General features: G+C 34.9%; 1 protein-coding gene across 2 annotated transcripts in view; it reads right to left on the reverse strand.

The window, feature by feature from the left end:
• Positions 1-26,446, reverse strand: part of NETO1 (neuropilin and tolloid like 1) — a 62,672-nt gene that overhangs the window by 24,022 nt on the left and 12,204 nt on the right. The window contains exons 4-6 of one of the 2 annotated variants that reach the window (XM_054285267.1): positions 24,890-25,138; positions 4,397-4,438; positions 4,156-4,283 (exon numbers count right to left, since the gene is read on the reverse strand). In XM_054285267.1, the coding sequence (XP_054141242.1) occupies positions 4,156-4,283; positions 4,397-4,438; positions 24,890-25,138 (419 nt within the window). Of the gene's footprint in view, positions 1-4,155; positions 4,315-4,396; positions 4,439-24,889; positions 25,139-26,446 lie in introns of those variants that run through there. The other variant, XM_054285268.1, reaches the window with a different exon arrangement.

Consider the following 26,446-nt stretch of genomic DNA (forward strand, 5'->3'; position numbering starts at 1 on the left):
TAATCCTAAATACAAAATCTTTTTGTATCCACTGCTTGCAGAGAATTATGTCCCAGAAATTTTTCAAATCACTGCGCAATAACCTTATACACTTCCTTCTTTGGGCTTTGTTCTACACTAACTGATTTTCAGATCAGGAAATCCTTCCAGAACTTTGTTGTTCTGGATGGGTTAGCACTTTCAGTCAGCAGCTCTCTTCTTAATTTTCCATTCTTGCTCTGAATATTAATTGCCGTCACATTCTACACAAAGTGCAGAACCGTAGTGTTATTCCACTCAAAACTCACAGCAATCTTACTCAGCAGGAACTGACTTTGAATGATTACAAGAAACACAGACTTTACAACTAGTAACTTTCACTATATAAGACTCTAGCTCTGCATATAAGTTGTGTTCAGACTGCCTTTGCACTTAGAGAATGTTTGGTTTTTGCACACATTTCAGATTTATTTTTCTCTGTGTGTGTGTGTGTGTGTCAGGGTGTGTATGTGTGCATGTGTGATATAAGGTAATCAATGGTGGCTCTATTTTAAGTGTGTGCAACAAATTTTTTGCTCTCTGTCCCATTCCAGAGCACTGAGGATAGAAGCATTTGACCCAGACTGCCAGTTTGAAGCTCAAGCTTAAAGACCTCAAGTACACACTTCCTGGCTGATCTCATTGCTCATATATTGAGCTCAGACTTGGCTGGAATCTGGAATTGGAAACCAAGGGAAGCACTTGCATCTTGCTTCTGCAGACAGTTTAGACTGGATGAGCTTACGCCAAATGAAATTGCAAGCAACTCACATTCTGGCACAGTTTAATTAAGAAACTGAAGATGAAAAAATCCAACACAAATTCTCTCTGAGAAACTCTTGCCTTTTAGGCATAATTCCCAGTAACAAACTGTGCAGCCCAGGGTACAGGAACATGTGGGTTTAAAGATGTCTGCGTAGTTCTCACTGTTCTTAGCAGGAGAGCTTGTTTTCATAGGCGCAAACTGACATAAATTAAAATGATGTCATTAAGTCACTGTACTGAATATGTCATTGATTCAAGGTTAGGTAGGGACAAAGGAAGCTGACTGTAAAAAATAGACAGTAGATTCCAATTCAATTGAATCAGACCCATAAATAATTTTATCATAAACTTTACTTCATGCAAAGTTCTTAAAAATTTATCCACTTGTTCCTCCTTCCTTAATACCTGTATATTTTTCAACTTGTCCCATTGTGATGAAACCATAACTGGGTGTGCATGTATACATTATATACTTGTCTGTGTGTACATAAATATATCTGTTTGAAAAAACACACTAAGCTCAAATGCTAAATTGGACTTACCCCCCAAAGATGGATCTAGCCTTGAAAAATCTTTTTTTTTCCCCTCCTTGCTGTGAAACCTTTCAACTCCACATTAGGAAATACTGATTTATATACTTTTATATTGCTCAATCTCTCCAAGCAGGTCATTCTGTAAGATGGGAACAGCAGGATCCATCAAGAGATGACCCAATCCAGCCCTCTGCCTAAAGGTAGGATTATTAATGTTTCTCTCATTTTTCACAGATTGTTATCTAACCTGCCCTTTCAGACCACTAACAATGCCAGCTCAACCAATCAGCTCTACCTGATGTTTGAATTTTCTTCCTTTGTGTTTAACCTGAAACTTTCTTCCAGAATGTGGGACCCTGAGTTATCCTACAGACATGGGCATCACAGAATTTCTTTTTCCTTGTAAGAGCCTGTTATTGCATTGTATTAGTCTCCTTCACACAATTTTCTAGATGACATTAAATAACGTTCAGTATTCCTTCATTTTTCTAGAACTTCCTGTTGCTCTCCATTCCAGGTGCCCTTCAGCTAGGATATGCTCCTTGGAATGCAAAAAAACTAAATGTAGATATGGAAGTTTATGAAGAATTAATGAACTTTATTTTTAGCCCTCTACTGAGAGTAGTAGTTTTGTATTCTTCTGATACACAATGTATTTTCAGTTACATAAATACCTTGTTTGGAGTTTTATTTTATAATTGAAATATGGATAAATACTACAGGTAAGTAAAATTGTGATTTTAGCAGGGCTATGAATCATATAGAACTTCAGAGTAAGACCAAGTAAGAATATCACAATTACATTATATGATCAACCATAACTATAGGGAAATGGAAATGTTATTGGCTTAATTAACTGTGCTGATTCTAACAATAATTCTCTGTTTGTCTGCTTTCCTTCTACTAATACATAAATGCATCATAGAATGCATTTAAAGTTTAAATTGATGTATAAAGGTCAACTGGTCCAACTTCCCTGTCATAAGCAAGGATGTTTTCAACTAAATCCAGGTGCTCAGAACCCCATCCAACCTGGCCTCGAATGTTTCCAGAGGTGGTCATCAACCAGGTCTCTGAGAAATATGATCCAGCATTTCACAATCCTCATTGCAAAAATGTCTCCCTCATATCTAGTCCAAATCTCCCCTCTTCTAGGTAAAAGCACCTTGTCTTACCACTGCTGTTAAAATACTTGTCCCCTTTTTCCTTAAAGGCTCCCTCTTAGTACTGGAAGGCTGCTATAAGGTCTTCCCAGTCTTCTCTTCTCTCGACAGAACAAACTTTCATCTCTTAGCTTTTCCTCTCTGGAGAGGTTCTCCATTCCTCTGACTATTTTTGTGGTTCTCCTCTGGAGACATTGGCCAAGAGGTCAATGTCTTTTTTGTGCTGAGGACCCCAGAGCTGGACGCAGCACTGCAGGTGGGGTCTCACCAGAGCAGAGCAGCAGAATCTCCTCCCTCACCCTGCTGATGACATTGCTTTTGATGCAGCCAGGACACAATTGGCTTTCTGGGCTGGATGTGCACATTTCTGGGGCATGTTCAGCCTCTTATCCACCAGAATCCCCAAAACCTTATCGGCAGAGCTGCCCTCCATCTGTTCTTCCTGAAGTTTGTATTGATACTGGGATTTGCGCTGAATGAATATAAACTGCCTATAACGCATGGAATAATCATTCATCAGTCCAATAATTCCATATCACTACTTAGTGCAGCAAAATGGGAAGCTCATCTACTTAATTGAAAACCTCTATCAATATTAATTTTATCCAAAAGTAAAAAAATGTGTTATAAGAGGAAAGTATATTCTGGAAATCATTTATCTGTAGTCTTTATGAGCCAACTCTATTCCTACACTTTCCCAATACAAAAGTGCTGATACTAATGATTTTTTCTCTTCTGAAAATCTTTCCTGAAGAGAACCCTTCAACATTCCTCCATGTGTCATTCTGATGATGAAACAATTACATATTCAGTACAGTTTCCTCAATGAGGTTATACAAAAAAAGCCCTTATCAGTTTAAAGGCAGCAGAGAGTAGCGCATATATAAATCCTACTTTCTAAAACCTTTCTTGTCCAATAAAATACATCTAGAAAAAGTATACTGTGGGGTGTCTTTTACACAGTGAATGCAAGTAGGTGGGAGGCATAAAGCTGTTCCTGTTGCAAAGAGGGGAGAAGTGGTAGTGTAGCCAGCAATAATTAATGCATATCATAACTGAAAAGTTATGGATAAGAGAGAAAATCAAGGGGAATCCAAGGAAAGTATTTTTGAATTCATTGCAGCCCTCTCATGTTTCTTACAAAGCCCTGGCTTGCTGACTGTGGAGGAAAAGAAATGAGAATACTCTTTTTGTCTATGTCTCTAAACCAAAGGAATTAAAGGCTTCATACGGAGGAACAGTAATTTACTTTAGGTCCATTGTCACAGTTCCCAGATGAGAAACAATGATGACCTCAGGGAGCCAGCAGTGCCCCCTTAATTGTCTCTATGTTAGGTGTTTGAAATATAATGAAAATTAAAATTATAAGATTACGTCCCACTTTAAAACACATATTGATTCTTTAAAAATATGAGCAAAATTAAAGATGAATTTAAGAAAATTAGTTATGGCACAAAAAACACATTAGTATTTCCCAAATCATCATTTATGAAGAAAGGTGGTTATTTTGGCTGAGATGACAAATTACCTTTCCACAGGAGAAGGAAAAAAATAGTTTACAGTTCAAGCTGTAAAGTTATTAAACAAGATCTGACTGTACTAAGAAATGCACAATATATTAGAAAAGTCAATTTCTTAAATTAAATGGCAAATCAGCAAGTGGATGAAGGACTGACCTTGGATCGGGGTGGTGCTCGGATGTACCATTTACAGTCTACTGCTTCAGTTTCAGAAGCTTTTCCTTCTTTAACAATTTGTACAGACTCCACAATTCCTTCAGGTCCTCCCATCTCAAACTCACAAACTGAATAACAAAACACCAGAAAAAATGAAACCTGAACAGCAAACAAAAATGTTTTCTACAACAGAGTATAAAGGCCTCCAAGTTAGAAAAAACCCCAAAAACAACATACCAACCTGGCAATGGCTTCAAAACGCCAAGGTCCTTAAAATCTGGATCTTAAAAATAGAGAAAGACAAAATTAGTTTTGTTCGATATCTAGGATGTTATGCTAATATGTTCAAATTTTATAATGCGCTTTATTTATATAATTATACGTATACTTCTTGGAAATGGGAACTGTTTCAAAACTATGGCAACACAATAATTATTAGTGCAGAAATTATTGATGCCATCATACCAAGTCATTTTTTCTGTTATGAAATCCTGCTTTTTTCTGTCTCTCTCTTTCAGAAGGGTACAAAAATATTTCTGCATACATTAGCAAGTGAGAACATCACATAGCTAACCACATGACATTTTAATACATCAGCGTAGTGAAAGAAGATATATTTACAGATCCATTCAGAATCTTTTTGCCTGTTTTGCATTTTGAAAAATAACACTCAACTTAACTGGAGAAATCCAAACTTAATTCTGTGTTTATGAATACTTTGCCATCCCTACTGACCAAACAGAGACACTTTTTTTTTGTCAGAAGCATCCTTTTGGTCTTTTTGGAAAAAAATAACATAAGAATTACTGTTAGAAGTCATTGTAGGGACAAGTTAATAAGTCTAATATATGTACTATTTTCCATCAGATAAACATGATTATATTTACTATCTGAGAGGGCTTGTATCATGCCTTTAGAGTCGGGTGTAATACAGAGATGAAATGAGCTGGTCTTAGACAGATGTGCTTCAATAGACAACCATTCATATACAAATCATCATTTCACAAAATTTGGCTCAGTTTGAAGATACTGCCCAAAACCAGAAATATGGGAGGCTAAAGCAACTCAAAAAGTGATGTCTTAAAATAGACTGGTCTTATCTCGGAAATTTTTATCACTTGAACTGCTTTTCTACCTAAAATTAATGTTGTGCACTGTTTTTCTCATTTACACATGAAACTGATGTTGTTTCAGAACTGGGTCAGTGTAGAAAGAATTATAAATACAAAAAATGAAGAGAAGCTTTGGAAGAAGGAGATGTGTCAAATGAAAAAAATTAAACTCACAATCAAGACACAAAACCTGCTCTTTCCCTCTAGCCTTAGTCAATTAGGAACAGTAAGAATCGTAACCAGATAATATAACAAAGTATTTCAGTACTATATAAGCAAGATCAGCCATTTTAATCTGAACAGTCAAAATGTGTTGACTTCAAAATCTGGAGTTGTAAGATCGCTTTTTATATTGCCCCTCTATAACCAGGCTGCTGTTCTTCCCAAATTTCTTTTACAGTTGCACAAAATAAATAATGAGTAAATACTCGTGAACTTACAGGACTCCTAATCTAGCTGAGTAGGCAATTAGTATTAATTGTTGCATATTTTTAGAGATCAGTAGATAGATATGATTATCAGCAACACTAAAGGTGACCAAATAATTCAGCTAATGTACTGAGGATGCTGATATCTAGCTCTGAAAGTGAGGCACTGAAAGGAAATCTACTTTTACTTATGGTTTGAGTTACCATCCCGATATCCCATGTAACTATTGCATTTCTTCCTTTTACTGAGTTTGCAAGGATTACTCTGATTTACTGAGAACACTCCACCACATTAGTAAAGTATATATGAGGAAAGAAAGCAAAAACTGTCATGCCAGAATTTTCCCCATATGAGAGTTTTCATATAAAGCAATGTTAGTAGCAAGAATCCAGGCTGAAGTACAATCTAGACCATCTAATTTGACCCACAAAACAGCTCTGAAAGTATGTAATCATTTAACAATTCAGTAACATTGGAACAACACAAACAGAAATGCACAATCTGTTAACATTCTAGAAATATGATAGACCTGCTCAGTTTCAAAAAATAAATTTTTGCAAGTTCTCAACTTTCAAGAGTTTCAAGACTGAAAGGGAAATAAAATCTATGGAGTCTGAGGTGATAACCCTTCATTAAATATTGCTATTATACCAATACTACTATAATAAAAACAAAATCTGTAAATAAGGTATTATCTCACATGCTTAAAATTCATCCATGTTTGAGCATATTTAGCTAGCAAATATTTGCTTTTTAAATAGTGTCCCATTAAATGGATTAGATTTTAGAAGCTTGTCTGTATGTAATTCAATCAAATTGTTATTCTCAGTCTGGCTGGGTCAAAACATTAATGTTATATAAACACTGACTGGCCAGATTTTCCAATAGATCAAAATCATGTTCTTGTGAGAAAAACACCCAAAACTGGAAAACTTTTCTGTGAAAAATAAGATGGATCACCTATAAGTAGAGAAAAAATAAAAAACCAGAAGCAAAATGAGAAGCAATATGGAGCTGCTAGAGACAATCCAACAGAGGGTCATGTATTTTTTTATGGGACATATAAGGAGAGGCTGATAGAGTTGGGATAGGTCAGTCTGGAGAAGGGAAGGGTCAGAGGTGATCCCACCAATGTGTACAAAAACCTAATGGAGGGGCGCAAAGAGAATGAAGTCAGGCTCTTTTCAGTGGTATCCAGTGACAGAGCAAGGTGCAATGAGCACACATTGAATCACAGGAGGTTCCATCTGAGTATCAGGAAACACTTCTCCAATATGAGGTGACTCAGGACTACCGAGGCAGCCAAGAGGTTGTAGAGTCTCTATGCTTGGAGATATTCAAGGATATTCATTGCTGTCTAGACACGATCCTAGGCAAACATCTTGAGGTGACCCTGCTTGAAAAGGAGGTTGGACAAGTCAACCTCCAGAGATACCTTTGGAGACCAACCATTTTCTGATCCTCTGATTTTGTAGTAACTAAACAATAGACTTGGATAATAGTGAAATAGCCAATCAAAAGTCTAGTTCTGAGGTAGCAGCAGAAGTTACACAAATCTCCATCACAATGCAGACTTGGTTTTGTAGAATTTGCTCTGAGTTGCAGGAACACCTACAGGCCTGGTTTCAAAAAGCTCCACTAGGTCTTCATGGGAGGCTAACAAGACTTCGGATGCTAGCTTTGGAATCTATACTTTCCATGTAAACCATTCTACATGTCTTTATTTGTCATTTCACTGTTTCTATGCAGGAAGTCTGGCTCTTCTAAGCAGCTGGCAAACATGGAATTTAAATAGAAAAACAGGAGGCCAATTGTAAGGAGTTAGTGTACCTGATTCCTCAAAGATCTTATGAAATGAAGAAAATTTTAAAGTCAAAAGGCATTGTACATCAACTGAATTAAGTCTTCAAAAAGTATGTAAATGACCTTGTTTACAAGCACACTGCAGCATCTTATAAGGTTGCTCCGCTGAGGTATATCCACATAGAAATACATTTACCCACCCATGCATGCCTCATTCCATGTCACTTTCTTACACAGAAAGTGGAATTGTTTAAAATTATATTACGTGAATAAATTCTGTAAGACATAGAAGAAATGCATAAAGTTCAAACTAATTACTAGCAACATGATGTTCTGCTGGTAAGTATTCTTGCAAATCAATTTTAAAAGATCATATGTCAAATTAAAAATCCCACACTTACATGAAGATCATTCAACTTGTCTTCAAAGAGAGATGGCACAATGCTTTTAAAAGTAATGTTGTAATACAGAAAAATTAGAGTATTTTTACTGTTAAAAAGGCAAAATTTCCAAGTACATCTCTCACATTTTATTTTTCCTTAGCTTTTCATGTAAAATTCATCTGGGCACTTCTTACCCAGCAAACTTCAAACCTGCTGCTTTCACCGATAAAAAATGATAGATATCTCACTCTGGAAGTCAAAAGATACAAGTCAAAATTTTAATATCTCTTTTAAAAAATGGAAGATTGAGTTTATGTGTTCCTGATCATATCTGGGCTATAGTATACTTAATTACACGATTTTATTTTTTTAATATCTGAAGTGAAATACATACAGTAAAGAACACGAGCAATTGCTGTACAGTTAAAAGTCAAGAGGAAGGAAGTGTGTAATACAAAATTCTGGTGCTGAATAACTTTTGAAGTATTTTTCCTTTTTTCTTCCATAAATGAGGGGTGGAGGAATTATTTGAACTATTTGAATAAACCATACACTACAAAGTGTTGGTGTTTGAAACCTAAGGGGTTTTCTACCATTTGTGAATACAAAAAACTCCTTTCAAATGGATACATACAGAAAGTAGTCAAAATAGTTTGAAGCCATATTTCCTAATCAGAAGTAGGGAAACCGTCCACTTTTATTCAATGATCAGACAGCTGTAGATGTATCTTTTCACTTCTCTGTTTCTGACTAGAAATAGGTATTCAATTCCTATCCATCAATATTTAAGCAATTTTAACACTTGCACATGCTTTTTTTTCTGATAACTTAGTAGAGACCTGATTTGGCATCTAAATCTTCATAGAAAAGTAAAGAGAATTGACTATACAGCAAGCCACTAGTTATTTATCTGTAAGTTTACTAAATCAAGTTCTTTTACAATGATTTCTGGGAGCCTAAACCAGCCTTGTCCTATGGGGCTTGAGGCATAGTTCTCTATAAAAGCAGAGCTTGCACAGCTCAGTAGAGTAAAGTATGATTATTCTAAGGTATTTTATGTCATTGCCTCATAGTATTTGATGATAGAGTAAAAGTAATGGAAGAAGATGGACAAAAGATTTTAAAAGCATAAAAATCTTGTCAAAGAATTACGAATATAATTGTAAAATAGAAAATCATTTCTGTACGCAAATTTTTTTTGTGTGGTGTTCAAAGGAAACAGCTATTCTGCTGGGGAGAGTAAAGAAAAAGTAGCAAGAAAAAGAAAAGAAGTTAAGTTGCTATGAAAACCCTCACACACTATTTCTTATTAGCCTAAAATGAAATTTATTCCGATGGCTCCTTTCATATTTGTAGTCTTCTTGAAACTTCCATATATATTTCTAGATTTGTACTAATGATACCAAAAGGTGTTCAAAGAAAGCCTCTAATTTGCTAGACACTGTGGAAAGTTCTGTAGTAATTATAGCTGGCAATATTATGTGTTGTATTTGCTTTCTATTTTCTATGTTTTCTTTTTGAGGACAATATTGTGATCAATTGCAGCTCTTTTGAAAAATACATATTTGGAACTTAAAATAATTCTTCTGAAATTTTTTCCCTTATTAACATAGTCATGAAAGAAAGCTGATAAATGCAAATGTAGCAATGAATATAACTCCTGCTACTTCACCTTGAACATCTACCTGTCATTAAATCAGTAAAAAGTTATATGAAGGCAAAAATTGTTGACATAATGACACAAACTCTTATCCAAAAGTTTGATTTCTACAATACTTTTTTTTTTTCATTTGTCACTTTACTGCTCTCAGCTCATACCTACAAAGTATTTCTTTAGTGTAATTAATATACATAGTGATTTGTAAATGAATTGTATTGCTATGGTGACCTCAAGGTATACTGCAAGTGTTAGCAGTAGTTGGACATTTCTATGCCAAAATAAGGTGTTTCTTTATTTCATTGCAATCTATTTAGAAATTAAAAAAACAACATTGGAAAAAAAAAAAAAAACAACAACAAAATTCATGTCTTTGAGTAACATTGTGCTAAGGTTAGTCAAACTAATCAAACAAGAAGCACCTGAATAAACTCCACTGGAACAGAGCACATGATAACGGAAGTTGCAGTTAAATTTCTGTTTTCCTGCACACAATGGCAGGATTTGAGATTTTAGCCTGCTTGTCTCTGTTGTCTATTCTGCAAACCCTTTAAAAAATAGGGCCTTTCTCCCATGTAAATTTTGCTATGGATGGGAGCCATGTCAGAAAGCAAAAGGTCACATGAGATTGTGTCTCATCCTCAAAGGGTGTTTCAACCCTTTGATATGTGCTCCTAAATCCAGAAGTGAGAAATGCTTGTTTGGAACTGTCCTAGTAAAAAAGGAGAGCAAGAATTGGCGACGTCACACTTAGGCTGATGAGTGGAAAGAGGAAATTCTGGAGCCTTGCTATGTGTGAGATCATTTTTATTATGTTCAATATTTACACAAGCAGCTGAGAACTCCGTTTAGGCATTATATTCCCTTTATGCAGCACACTCTGTGTGGCAATGCAGGGAAAAAATGTTGCCATGATGAATATTTCAACGGCTGCATATACCTTCACCAGCTGGTTGCCCAAAAATATTGAAAGAAGACTGAACGAGCTCAGGAGTGCACTTTATCTGAGTAATGCAGCCTTGCTGTGACAGTGCCTCCGACTTGACCGCCAGGACTGACTATCAGTCAAGGGCAGCACCTTGTCTGTGTCTCCCCAAGATAATATCCTGGAGGATCCCTGTAATTGACAAATGGCCTCTTAACTGGACTAGGAAGAGAGATGTGCAACGCTATAGTGGTTTTCCTGAATAATGTTAAATTCTAAGTATTCCGAGTCATGCAATTTCAGCAGGATGCTACTAAAGTCTCAGGATTTGTCTCATCATTTTTTTAATAGATGACTCCTAGCCCAGTCCAAGGAAATTACAGTTTAAGTTCATGTCAGATGACTAGTGGAAAAAATGAGCCCAAATGTTTAGCCACAACTGAGTACCAGGCATTACTTCTGCAGACTGAACCTATTTACACATGGTTATTTCTTGCTACCACTGAGTGCAGAACCTGCACATCCTTTTCAGGATATTTATGCTGTTCCAGTTTGCTGGGTGGATTTCTCAGGACAAAAGGATCTTATGAGAATAACTGTGATTTAAAATAGCCTTTGTTGTTTTCATAGGAGAAATGTTTTCTCTTAGTTTTATCTCAGTACATTTAACAGAATGAATGCATTCACTGTAGTGTTCTTTTGAATAGTTACATCTTTTAGACCTCTTATAGTTAACAGAATATACGCTTGTGTGCTTCAAGTAGCACCCTATAACCTGTTGTTCACTGCACATTGTGGCACATTTCCAATTAAAAAAGAAATACAACACAATATTTACACTACTAATATTCTCCTGCTATAGCTGGCCATGGCAGTGATGGCATCTTTTTGAAGATAACTGCCTCTCACATGAGAAACTCAAATATCTCCTATAGTTTCCATGTGTAATAGCTCACTTTCCACTTTAACAACCAAATTCTTCCACTGCCTCTATTTTTTTTTTCTCTTACATGCAAGCAAAGCACCAAAGGTGATCTTTTGCTAAAGCGAAGAATTGTGTCAGAGAGCACCAAAGAGAGCTGAATTTGGTTTGTAAAAACAACTGCTTGCTTAATTGTCTCACCATATATCAGAAGGAGATGAAACAGGCAAAATGATACAGAAAATAGGATTCTTAGAGTAGAAAAAAGTGAAATAGTCATAGACTGAAAAAACACCATTCATTAGTTTACTGTGTAACTGCTAGATTTTTGAAAGTTGTTGAATGAATTATATTCTACTACTCTCCTGTGACAAAGTCATTGTATGATTCAAAAAGTCAATGTCACAGGATGCTTTTAAATTGAATTCTGTATCCAGGGTAGAAATCTTTAGGATCAAAGGGAAAAAAATCTAGGCTTTTATCCCCACTGGAACCTGAATGTTCTCTTTCTAAAGGAAAAAATTAGAATGAAAAAGTAGCATATATCAAAGGAAAATTGAAATTCATTTTTTAAACCCAATTGTCACCTCCAATTGGAATTATATATGCCCACCACAGACACTTTGAGTGAACAAGAAGGGGAATTATAAAAGCCACACAGCTCAGTGAGTTGCTGAGAAAGGCATATTCACACCAAGTCCCAAAAACAACTGTGCAAAGAGTAAGTTTTCTGTCCTGTCATTTTAGGATTCATAGCAGTATAAATTTCAGTGACACCAGACCTTTCCTTCTTCTTCTGCTACTCTTAGGAGGTTTTCTGGCTAGAAACTGCCCTTTTAGGGAACACTGAGCTGTTGACCTCAGCAGTTTCCCCAAATGTACAGAATGAGATGTGTTTTTAATAACTTTAGCTGCAGAATATATTGGGGAGAATCTTTGGAGACATTCTAACACTTTTGCTTCATCTTTTAAACTGCATAGGGCATCAGCTCTCTCTGAGGAAATGTTTCAGAAAGAACATAGCTCTGTGTTAACTGTGAATTCCCTACATAATTACCCACTTACGTTACCCACAAACATGAATTTTACATTTTCTTATACAAGGTAGCATTCAGATATTAAAAGGATATAAATAATACATCAGATTTAAGCAATAATCATTCCCTCTTTTCCATTATTATGCAATTCAGCTTCCCCTGAGATTATGGGAGGAAAAAGTTTAGATAATTTTTGGTTAATCTAGACTTTACAGCCAGGTTTTTTGTCTTACAGTTAATTTGTTTTCTGTTGGTTATAACTTCATGAGAGTGACATTCAATTTTTATCAAATTGATAATTTTTCTCCAATTTCATGCAATTAAAAGTGCCAGAGAAAGTTCAAACCACACTTAATTCCTTATATTGATATAGAGTTGACAAACTGTTAGAAACAAGACAGAGGCAATCTGTGACTTCTATTATTTTGATGAGAAAAGTCCCACTGTATCCTTTACCATGTAAATCAAACACAATTCAGACCAACTCTAGCCCCAAACTTTTTCGCTGAAGTTAACAACTAAAGACTGTTTGTCATAAACAACACTAACATATGTTTTACTGCATGCCTGAAGGAAAAAGTCAACATGAAAATACATTCTAAACCAGGGGATATTATCTTCAATCATTTTTACTTTTTCTTTTAACAACATTCTTCTAGTGAATCCTCAGTTCTCTCTAAGTAGCATTTATGCCACATGGTCTGTGTTCACAAAATGATCTCAAAGTGGTTTGTCAAGAACATCAAAAACAAGTGAGTCTGTGGGTAAGAGGAGATTTGGAACCTAGAATGTGAACAGAGTTACATTCATGTCTATAAAATTCTTTTGCCTCTGACTTTTCCTTACCCCAGAAACTCCAGATTCTGCTATCCCTATACAGTGACTATATTAAGTATAGATTAGTCAATTTTAAATTCTATTATCATAAATTTAGATTTAAGGTTTAAAAATTATTGTTTACACGGATTTTAACTGATTTACATTTTTACCTCCTCTGATCAATATCTACTGGTCTGAAAAAGTAATTTTCTTTCACTGGATTGATTCATAATTTTAATATTGATTCTAAAAGAAGTCAACTTAGGCCCACAATCTGAGCTGAATTTAGCAATTGATTGAGTCCTACACTAACTGACTGGTTCAGCCTAATACAGAGAATAAATAGTGATCTTCTGCATCACATTAATGAAAAAGGCTTTGTGATTCATTGAATCACAATTTCGAAAGGCAGTGCTCATAAGTCCTTATGTCTGCTTTACACAATACCCAATATTGCTACGTAAGTGGCTGAAGAGACAGGGAAAAGAACAGCAAAGTGAGTGCTGATTAGAGATTGTCTACTTCTACCATTGATGTGGTAATGCTTAGAAGGAATGAGGTCTCAGGAGAGTTCTGACTTGCAGCAGAAGCAGGTCAAAGCATGATGGCCAGTCACAGCTCTCAGGATTGTTAAGCAGGGGTCAGCCGCTTACCCAACAAGTAGACAATAATTGAATTTCATTTGACCAGATCAAGTTTTTGACTGCCAAACAGCAGGATTTTTCCTAGCTTGATTTAAAAGAGTCATTTAAAGTTCTAGAGATAAAAAAAGAGTAAAATATAAATTAAACCTTTCATTTAAAAGTACTTGGTAAATCGTTGATCTATACTTGTATTGAAATATCACTAATATGCAATATTCTAGAATGCAAATAACTGTTTTATTGCTAAAAATGATTTGTATAGAGGATGCACATAAAATTACAGAGATCCAAACTACTACATCTGATTTTTAAAACTGTAGGCCTGTATTGTTAAAAAAAAAATATATATATATAATTATTTCGTAGAATTTCAGTATGGAATTCATAGTTGGTAGCAGTTAAGAACATATTGTCTAAACGTCATAATGAAATCAACATTTAGGAATAAAATATTTTTTGGAAGTATTTTTCTGCATTCTCTTTTAATACTAGTTTTCACATAGACTTGAGAAATAAGCTACAGGAAAAGGAAAGAAAGGGGAAAAAACCCAAAAGGAAACAAGAGGAGTATAATGCAATCTTTTGTTAACCCACATACTGCAACCAGCAGATTTGATAACATTGTCTCTTGAGCTTCAACTATCAGATAACATCTGGCAAATGATGTATGTAAGTCCTGTTACACAACATCTTCTGGCTTCTCAGTGTCATCCAGGGGACTGATATGTGACTGGAATAACACATTTCACACTGCCTGATTCTATCATGCTAGCACAAAATTTTAGCAATGGATGTGTCACAAAAATGAGTTTATTTATTTATGAATTCTCAAAAAATATTTTGCAATTCCCTTTTTATCATCTTATTCATGACTCAAGCAAACTTTCTTAACAGAAATTTCTGGATATTACATAGACTTTTGACATCCAAGTATTCAAATAAACTTTTGGCATCTCTTAATTTGTAGTGACCTCTGTAGCAATACTTTGGAAGCATTGATCAAAAGTATTTGCTTACTTATTTTCACAATTTTACAATTAATTTATTCCTTTCAATGGCATCATCAATTGTTTGGCAAATCTCATCACCCTATATATTAAAAGACAAAAATTAATTGAAAATGCATTTTACAATGCGTATTCCAAAACATGTTTGTTTTTTTTTTTGTCATTGAAGTTAAAACCTCCTGTACAAACCTCTTTGAGGAAACCATAATGTCGGGCATTCATCTCCCCAGTGAATTGCAGACTATGCTGTGATCGTGTAAGCAATTTAAAAATATTTTCAAAATGCATTTGAAATAATCAAGAAGGTTTTTCAGAGAAAGAATAACAGTATTATTATTATATAATAATATTATTTTCTCTTTCCTAAAACTATCCAGAAATACTGCTTCATTTTTATTTTAAAAAGACCCTTTGACAGTGGGCGCATGAGCAAAAGTTGTAGTGGGAATGTGGTAAAAAATGCACTGGAAATTTATTTTATGTTTCAAATTTTAAATCCAAGGAATGGAACCAGTATTCACTGCAAATGATTGCAGAACTTGTATCACTTCATTTTGCAATTTATAAATCTGACTGACCTACTGAGTTTAACCAAAAAAACTTATCTGAATTAATTATGTTCTAAGCGGAAGATGTTTCAAGAAAATAATTTCATTTCAGACAATTCCAAGGTAGCTTTTTTAGGGACAAGAAAAAAGGAAGAGGAAGAATATTACGGGAAGACAGAAAAAAAATTAATCATGGTTTTCCAATTTCAACAAACCTCAGATTACTGTAACAGAATATTTAAAAATAAAAACAAAAAAAATCAAGCAACTGAATGAGTAAACTGAACCTATTTAATGCTATATTAGTTTGATGCTGATCAAATAGAGAAATGCTGAATTGATATAGACTTACCACATAATTTGTGTGAAGGTAGGTAATTAGTTTTAATTCATTAAAAGAGTTGTAGAAATGGTAGTTTTGCTCTCCAAAACTAACAGATATTATTTTTTACTTAGTTCCCTACATAGAAAGGTAGAGGACAGTCTTTAAACATGCTTACTTTTAAGTAAGAACCCAAGCCTAGAGATTGCCTGGATTTAGGCACATACTTATATGTAGGCTTCCTGAAATTCTTTGCTAAATTGAGACTAGATTTAGTGGCTTGTCAGTGCAGCATTTGAGTATAGTAAGCTTAAGCAACTGTTCTTTGGAATTATCCTTAGGCATATCAGAAAGTAATTTCAGAGATTTTTGATGGATTACAGTGTTAAATTATGGTAGCTGTTATTTTTATTTGGCCTGAGGACCTTTATGACATGAACAGGTTTTGCAGAGAAAAAAACCAGGACACCTAGCATTTGGATTTGTCACAAAAACAAAAAACAAAAAACAACAACAACAAAAAAAAAAAACCAAAATCAAAAACAAAACCAAAAAAGTGTAAATTGTGTAAATTGAAAATATGTACACATTAAACATCAATTTAACAAAAGAATTATTTGTTGACTTTCTCAAACAAAAGACTAAGTATATCTCTACCCCATGTGAATTAATAGTATAAGGAAAAAAAACCTTTCTTAATCAAGTCAGTATTCACACATATTAAACAACATCCACAATGTGACTCTTGCATGAACCCAACTATAGTGAAAATTGAATCCTTTTAAAATAAGACTTTAAAAAAATCAGCTCCTCACTACCTCAACTTGTCATGATCATTTTTAGGACAGCACACCTTGTTTTACAGATGTCATCAGTCAATATTTTGATAGGAGGATTGTTTGTATCTCCTCAGTGTATGTACAGGATAAAAGTATACCTGGTGAAAGGAAGTTTGTCAGAAGGTTGAGATAGACTATAATTGTACAGAAAGAGAGAAAAAGTAAAAAAAAAAAAAGAGGAAAAAACAAATCAGACTAAGTCAGGATGTTCATAAACTTGATTCACAGTCTGGATTTCCCAGGAGTTTTGTGTCTAGCAATAAATATATTGGCCAGATTTAACCAAAGAGATGACACCTACTTCTCACGGAAATCATTGTATGATCTGTTTCTCACATGAAAAAGAATTTACATGATAGTATTTCCCTACCCCATGACAGCAGTACAATACTAAAGATTACAGGCTCTTCAATATCTTAGCTCATAATAGAGGAAAAAGGGAAGATGGATCAGAGGCATAGATGCTCTAACAGGCAAGGTAACTTTATTTGCAAAATACTAGAAACAAAATTTGTGTCAAAGTTGAATGAAGCATGATCTTATTTTTAGATCTGATGATCAAAGCAGCTCAAATGTGATATCTGAAATAAATATATTACACAGCCTGCATTACTCAACAAGACAGTAAACAAATCAAGGTGTCAGCCATCAATATGGAAAAAGATATATTAAGATGACAATTAACACCTACTAGAACTACAAATATGCAAATAATATTCAATGGAATTCACCTCAGTACTGGTAGGCGAAAGAGATTCTCTGGATTGTCCTCTTTACAAAAATATGAGTACTACCCTTGGAAAATAAACCAATACTAGACGGTAGATGAGTGCACTTAACAAATGGTGACAGAGGATTTGCTTATCTGACACATTTCATCATTTTCTAAACATTGCATACTGCCAAAATATTCAGTTCTAGAAATAGAAACATGACTCAGTTTTGCAAAGATTTAAGTCTGCAAAGCTACTAATTTTGGGACAAGAAGCCTGTTTATTAGCTACAGGGAACTGAGTGACTTCTAACAACAGTTTGTGTATATTTCTTTAAGGAGAATTAGCTAGAAGCACTATACAAACAGTAAAAAAAATCTGTTAAGAAAAAGTAAATATCTCAATAAAGATCACTACTTATTGCTGCTAGAATTGAAAAATGGTCCATTAAATAAATTAGACAATAGATAGAATGATCTACAATCACAGTTGCTTGAACCTAAGCAAAAAGATGACTGAAAAGAAATTATATAAACATGGGTTTTACCTTATAAATACTGACAGCTAAAGAATCAAAGCTGTCACAACTGAATGGCCATACTAAAAAATAGTTTTTCTGCCCCAACAGATGGGGTTCATTCAGACTGATTAGACAAAAACACTGGGGCAATTGCTAAGATTTATTTGCTATAGCAGTAACATCTTATAAACGTGTAGATATAATGCATAAAGATGAAATTTGAATAAATTAGGAAAAGTATTAGTGAAGAAAAAGACTTGCATCAATGTCAGCAGAATGTGTCCAGATATCCACATTTCCAAGGTCCCCAAGAGAAACTATTACAGACAGCAGAGATGTCAGGAGGAGACCACAATACAACCACCCTGGAGTGCATCTCAACATAAGATATTAGAAAATCTGCCTGATGAGAAAATCAGATGACCTGGAAAACCTTGAAGAGTAATCAAAAACTCCTTATTCATTACATATGAGACAAGAAGTTTCCAATTTTTCCCCTGAAGAAGTGAGTGCTATAATGTTTGAAAGAGAACTACTGCGTAACACAACAACAGGCTTTGGAGGTGCTGAGTGTGGGTAGTGAAAATTTTCATTGTAAATAAGTTGGTTTTAAACACTTGTGGAAGACAACTACCCAGGATTTCTGTTCAGCACAAATTCCATATTATCCTCTCTGATCTGCCATTTCTAAGTGTTTCACAAACGTTACAGAGAAATCAAGAATTAATAGGGAAAACAAATTTCCAGGGCCCACTGGTTATTTCCTCATTTTATAAGTGTTTAAAGCAAAGGGGAGTCACTTTATATCAGACCTAAGATTAAGCTTACTCAGCATAGTATTTACATAAAGTCAAAAGTTTATCCTTAGGGAAAAGAGGATAAGAAAAAGACCACATTTAAGGAAAATCCTCTGCTGCTTCTAAGATTTAGATTTAATTGTTTTGTAACAAGTAATAATATAAATTATTTATAGAATGACAATGATATTATAAAAATGAAGCTTACTCTAAAAATGTTAGTTTTCTAGGACTAATTTTTAATGTACATCTGAGCCTCCTAAAGATCTCTGACAGGTACTCCAAACACACTGATGTCTTGTCAGAGAAACGAGGCTCCTCTGAAAAGAATATTTATCATTGCAACATCATAATCACCATTATTGGGGAGGTCACCTACAAATGAAGAAAGGTGTTTCCTGTGGAGGTGGAATTGAATTATTTGTATCTGTACTGCTGTAGAATATCCTAGTAAACATTCTCTAGAAGTCCATGTCCAGCTTATTACGAAATGCATACAGGGAAGGGATTTTTGTGGAGAACAGAGTGCACTGATGGCAGGGGAAGCAGTAAGTGCCCCTAGTTAAGTTGGCATTTTTCTTTACTCCAGTGCTAGAAATGCTTGAAACTGTTTCTTATATTTCTCTTGCTCTTGTTTTTACATCAAAGTTCAACGGTGTAGGGATTTAAGTGTTCAACTTCCTTCTGTTGGTAATATGAAACTCCCAGCATGCAAGGATTTCTAAACTAGGAAGTTCTGTATTTGCCTTTTGGGTATTGTTGAAAGAAACATATAACTATGTGATGGCAAGAAATATTATGGGATCTAAGAACACCATGAGACCTTTTAGATACTCATTTGCTCCACATAAGGAATTCTTTTACACCTGAAATTTAATAGAAACCTGTGATCATGATTTTCAATGTAATGCATCATCCTACTTGAGAGAAATTCCTTCCCTTTCCCAAGACCAGATGCCCTAATGCCTTGTAAACAGCAATGAAGTGCCTGACTCTTATGAAGTGCACTTGTAGAAACACAGTAAAACTTCATAACACCAGGAAGCTGTTTATAGCAATTTGAAGTTCTGGGAAGTTATATCTCAATAAATAAAACAGATTCACACTTTTCAGGTTTTTTTGACATCACATGGTTCTGTCTCAGAAGTTTAAATGAAGTTGTGGTGAGTCATTTCTCATCTTCCAAACGAACTCTGAATCCAAAAGGAAAACACTGTCTGGTTCAAAGTTAAATGGGTCTGGCATTGTTTGTTCGTTCTCAAAAAGTTTAACTGGAGTTCAAGTTGCTAAAAAGTGATTGTCATTGCTGATACTAAATTAGAAGTAATCAGACCAGGTTCAGAAGAGTAAACAAAAAAGCATAAATGACCTAGCTCACATGGATATTCAGCTATTCCAGATGCCTGGGAAATATCCCTTGCAATTCAAGGCAGAAGATGGATGTTAGATGGCAAAATAATTTGATGATATTTTAGCTAAGTTTTTTTTAGAATTGTGATTGACTTTAATAAATTCTCATTAAATTTTTCATGAGTTCTAAAATATACAAATTCCCCAACTAGGAGGAATTTGGGTTGTATTTTATTTTTTTCCCTCAAGATAGCTGACATAATTATTCTATTACTCTGACATTCACTGCTATGGGAATGTAAAACTACTTTTACTCCAGTTAGAAAGTGTTTCATATTCCACTTTTTGGGACACAAGAGTATAAATCTTTTTTCATTTTCCATCATCAGGCAGTTGAATAGAAAACATTACTGACTGACGTTTATATTAATGAGGCTAAATAAAAACACAGATGGCTTCTACTAAGTGAAGGAACTGAAAGTAATGATGTGCTATCTTAAGCCACTGTCCTGCAAAATCAGGGACCAGGATAAACAGAAATCTGATTATTCTAGCTGAGCAAGAAAGCCCAGATAAACACAGCCTCTCTCTGCCTGAATTCTTGTCTGTGCTAAAAAAAAGAAAAATAAAAAGATTCTTTTTAAAGAAGAACTGTCAATAGTTTGAAGTAGTACTCAAATTTTTCTACACAAAACAGTGATTCAGCCCCACTTTGGAAGACAGTCTTGAGATAAAACTTTTTTAAAAAATGAGTGCAATAGGTTGATTCAAAGAACCCAGAGCTGTGAAATGAAATTTCAGGTGTAGGCCTTTCAGTGGCCCAAAGAATGACAAAACAAGACCAAGGATGAAATATCCTTGTGTCATGTTTTTTGCCCTAGCCAATCAATATGGTATTCAAAATGAACCAGCGGGACCTGAAAATATTGCAGCCTGATATGTGTTTCTCTCATACACTAGATTGCCTTAAAAAAAAGTAACCCAACAAAAAAGTTTGTATACATTTATGAAGGTTCAATAGGTTCAGACATATCCATTTTGAAATGAACATGATTAATCAGAATTTTAACATAAAAAAACAATTATAATAGTATAACAAAATTAAAGAAGTTTTCATTTGTTTATAAACTCCCATGTATGCAAAATGGTTGAAAATTTACATTAAAATGCATCTGATTATTACTAATATTAGCTGTAATTATGCAAAAGATGAATACTTTCTCCCTTAGCTCAGAGTTTTGACATTGAGAATAGTCTATTATACCATATGAACAACTTAGTTCATCCACGTGTTGCTTAACACTATAATTTAGGAATGACAAATACAAAAGCCTAAATTATTCTCTTAATAAGGAACTTTTTGCAAAACCTTTAGTAGTTTTACCAGTTTCTGGGTGTGTTCGTGTTGGCTATGTGTGTAGCTCTGGTTTTGTTGTTGCTAAAGTTTTTTCTTCTGCAAGATCTCTCTTTTTAGAGTACTGAAAAGACCTCTGAAAAAAGGTTTATTTAAAAGGAAAAGAAAGTATGGCAAAAGAATTACGTTTGTTTCTGAAACCACAGTTCCCACTGGACTTTTGTCCTGGTGGATGGATTTCCAACTGTTGCAGTACCAAGGTGTGGGATCTCAGCCTCTCAGAACTGGGGTGCAGGGTGAACAAGACCACCCCTGGGGGGCTCGGGAGTCCTGGAATGTTGCCAGAAATGTCTGGTGGCTAGACTTTGATCCCACATGGGAGATGACATCAGTATGAGGATAGGAGGATTTCACCGGGGTGAATGGTGAAGGGATAAGTTAATTGGAGTGTGAGATACAGGGTTTAAGATCCCTGTACAGGGGGGTCTAGAGAGGCAAGATGGAGGAATTGGGGCGTGCCCTTCTCCTTCTTCTTCTTCCTCTAGGCCTCCATCTTCTGTGGTGATGTTGGCACTCTGGGATTGGACCTTACTAGGGGAACACTGGTTAATAAGGGTAGAGGGTATTGGAGAAAAATGATAAATATTGTATACGTAACTCCAAGTATAAAGATAGGTGACCGCCCCAGGGGCTCTCAGTGTGTGCCCATGGCTGACTGCTGAGCAGAACTCTGTCAGGCCAAGAGAAAATCTTTTAGATAAGCATTTAATAAACACCGAGACCGAGAACAGATCTGAAGTCCCTTCTCGTCCTTTGGAGCGCGGGCGGCCCAAGGCCATCTTCGGGCTTTTCCAGACCATCTAAACAGCCCAAAATCCGACACCAAGGAGTCAAAGAAATTATTGAACTGAAAAGTTGTCAAAATTGCAAATTATTAGTCTATCCCTTAGGATTTTTAGATATAATTTCTTTTTATAGGACTTAGTCCAAACTAGATTTTAAATGCCTTAGGTGCAGAACTCTTTCCATTTGCACAAACTAATAGATATTCATTTTAGCATTTTTCATTATATCCTAACTGATCTTTTTTTCAACTTCATCCAGTTATCTGTTTTTATACATCCTGGAGACATAGTGCATAATTTCTTTCCCTGTTTCTCCAGGTACCATTCAAATAACAATAAACAGTTGCAGCTTCAATTTAGCCAAATTTACTTTTTATTTTTTGAATCTTGGCACACACCCACACGTTTAACATCATGTCTCTTTATTCTCCATTAAGATCTCAAATGCAAAAGAGGCAGATGAGAGACACATCGGGGGCAGGTGGGGGCTCTCAAAGATTGCTGATATTCAAGAAACAACTGCGTTGTCTCTGGATGGAAAAAGCCTCCTCTGCAGGTTTGCAGTTAGGAAGAACGTCCTGCTCTCGACAAGTGAGATGAGTGGCAACAAAAACCTCATCTCCCCTGAGCGTTCAGCTGCTTGAGACAGCAACAGCTTCCAAATGAGTCTTTGCTATGGATCATTTTCTTCAAGTTCTTTAAAGAGAGATTAGCCAAAATTTTTCTTCTGATCCTTCTGTTGTTCATAAATAAATGTTTCAAGTTGTCACTACCTAAGCTGATTCCAGGTGGTTTAGGTGATAATTTCTGTATTGGAGTCCTGTCTATGCTACTCTGTTATACTCTGGAGTGGAATCCTCTCTCTGTTGCTCTCTTATACGATCTCAAAAGCCATAATTCTGTTTTATGAGTTGGCAGGAACCCCTCCCAGTGCACACCTATGGACAATAGATCTCAAAATGGCATGCCTTATCCATGTCTGCATAATAAAAGACTGTCCAAGTAATAATGTGGAATGTGAAGTTCTTCCTCTTTCTTATTGGTGATCAAGGAGGCAGCAGTGCTGTTTTGCACTTGTCAGATGAATTATATTCTCATTTTGGCCAATATTCCTAGAAACTCTTGACTACTTGCAGATCTTCTATTGAAATCTATGGAGGGGGGTAAAGGAAAGAATCAAGGAAGAAAAAGGATATAGCTATTCCATCTGAAGTCTGGAATAATTTATGCTGCTGTACTAGTTTACCAGCATTGATCTTTGTGTAGAAATTCTCCTTACATCAGTAGAAAAGGAATGAGAATAAAACATGGTCCATGAAATTGTATTTTACATCAGAGTTTTTAGACAGACTAACTTGCAGATTTTGCTATTAATATCTTTTCAACCAGAATGCACAAACCTTTGAAAAAACAAGTAAAGAAATCTAAAGAAAAGGACTTATGGCACAGGGGAAGGAAATGGCAAAAGCCCACAGGCCCATGTTAAATGAGAGATAAAAATTTAACTCTCTTTTCAGAGTGGATATGCATAGTTGTAACAAAATTTTGTCTATTTTCTTTGAATTTACAGCAGATACATATACCTGGCTATCAGATTATTTGCTACAGAAATTCTCCATACTGTTCCTGTTTGAACCCTTTATACATCTTTAGCCAGTGAAAAACAGTATCATGGACTTGAAAGAAAATATTACTGTGCTGGTTAGTTTTATAAGTATTTTCCTTGAATTAATGAAAGAAAACCAGAAAGAAGAACAACACAGAGCCTGTAGACCTGCCATCTTCTATGATGCTACCGGAATAATTAAGGAAGAATTTTGGGTCTGCTAATTTTAGGCAGTATTCTAAAGAACATTGTTCAACCTAATACAACAATTTAGCTGAAAAAACAGTGACATAATTGACAAAATTGCATAATAATTACAGTGCTTTAGAGTCAGCTATACTAAAGCATGACTCATCACTCAATACATAAGAAGCCACAGAACTACGTCACATCCAGCAGTGCAGTTGCAGTGCAGTACAGTGGAGCTGCAGCCAAAGAAGAAATTTAAAATCACCAATCTTCTGTTAACAAGTGGAGGAACAGGGGATTTAATGGAAAGTATGACTATGATTTTTGTTTTACTGTAATGAATTAGACAGTGACAAGGAATATTTGAACAATTGCAATTAAGATTTACAGCCTTTTAAGAAAAATATTTAATACATGTTACTATTTGAACCTCACACATCCTCTGGTAATACTTGTAATAGTTTACTTTATTGAGGAAGGAGAACTATTCCACTTCTCAGCTGGAGAAATGGTTGGTGAAGTGGAAAAGCGATGATGGAATTTTCTGAGATAATTACATTTTTTATTAGAATACTTTATCAATGATCTTCTTGAAAGAAAAGCTGTACAGTGTAACAGCCAAGCATAAAACACTAAACTTCCCAGGAAACATTTTGAATGACCTTCTGTAATAGCATTCACTTGAAAATAATACTCTTAAAAACTGCAGAATCTGAAAATCTTTCCCTTGAATAAGCCTTACTTGTTATGCAAAAAATACATATGAATTTTATCAATTTCCTATTTATTAATACCTTCCTTGACAACAAACTAAGCCCCAGCTAAAGATAATATTCAACAGCAAGATTATACATCATTATATAAGCTATAATGATAAGCTTTTTCTATTAAAAATGTGATGGTTTGGACTTACCAGGTGTAAAATTATACCGAGCAGAAAACCCAATAGATTCCAGTTCAGCATCAGCAAAAAATTTAATCCACAGGAATCTGCCACTGGATTTTATCATAGGTGGATTTTGTTGTCCACAGAAACGTCCAAGGATTGGGGAAAAGCCAAAAGGTCCATCTCGTACTTCTATGTGGTCAAATTTACACTCCCAAGAAGGCTCTATGGAATATTTTTCATCAAAGTGTAGTTCAATGCATTGTCTAGGAGCAGCTAGAGACAAAAAAAGAAAATTATCTTATTATTTTCTAACCCAAGACCCTTTCAAAACTAAAGCAAAACTGAAGAAAATCAAATTTATCATTTTGTATGGATTGCAAAATTTTGTTTAAAAACACGTACAAAAATTGGAACATCATTTTTTTATTAAAAATTAGTACATCTATATTTTTTATAGATTTCACACTGTCAGATTATTTGTCTGCTGTTCTCCTTTTAAAAAAAGTAGTTTTGACAGCAGTGCTTAGTAAAGCTAAGAGAGAAATATCCATGATGAACAGAAAAATATAGCCAGGAACAATTTCTTCAAATATAAAATATAAAATGTTTCTAAGAAACGTACATATTTAGAAGAATTTATTTTTTCTCTTATATTTTGGGGAAGGGTGTTAATCAGAATACTTTTTTTTTGTACCTAGTACTGAGAAAGATGATGAAGAAAAGGCTGATCAGAACTGTGCTACCATAAGGACAGATTATCTTCCTACATGTATTGCAGTCAATGACAAACTGGAATGTAATTGCTTATACTCAGAATTACTTCTCATTGGAAACATAAGAACAAATGCAGTGAATTCTCACTTAAGAAAGAAGGATAAGGATCCTGGATAAGGATGATATTAGAAGAGCAAATGATATACTGAAAAACTTGAAGTAAGTTCACAGTGATAATTTAATTAGACATTTTAAAAAAAATCCATCTTTAATGATAGGTCTTAAGTCTTGAGATGTTTGGAATTATTTCTAAAACAAATATTTCCTGGGATCTCCTGTATAAAGCAAAAAAATAATTAACAGATTGAAATATAGTATATTCTTACAAGGAGGGGAAAAATCATGGTTTGATTGATACATTTTATCAGAGGCAACCTTTTAGAGGTGCACTGTTTTCTACCCTCAATCCTGGCCATATCAAACACTGTGTGCCTTCAGTGTCTAGAGCATGATGCATTGGAGCCTTTTGCTGACAAAGCCTTCTGCTAAGACAAGGATTTGTTGTGTCAGTGCCTGCTGTGCCTCTCCTGGGATCATGTCCTACACTTTACACATATCAAAAGAGGTTTGCATTACCATGAGCTTTGCCACAGTTACCATTCTTTTCACATGAAAATATGCAAGATCAAACTGCATGCCGAGTTATTAGCATGGAAACTGCTTAGCATGGAAACTGATGCCACTCCAGGAGTCAGTATGTCTACATTATTTCCTCAAGAATAATAAGAAAACTGTCAGTGTTACAAGAACAAAGATCTTGTTTGGATTCTGAAATGTTTTAAAATTTTAAGCTTTTGATATGAACTC

This window comes from Melozone crissalis, unplaced genomic scaffold (assembly GCF_028551555.1).
Source record: "Melozone crissalis strain CALT ecotype California unplaced genomic scaffold, PUWL_Pcris_2 ptg000042l_1, whole genome shotgun sequence".
NCBI classification, from domain to species: Eukaryota; Metazoa; Chordata; class Aves; order Passeriformes; family Passerellidae; genus Melozone; species Melozone crissalis.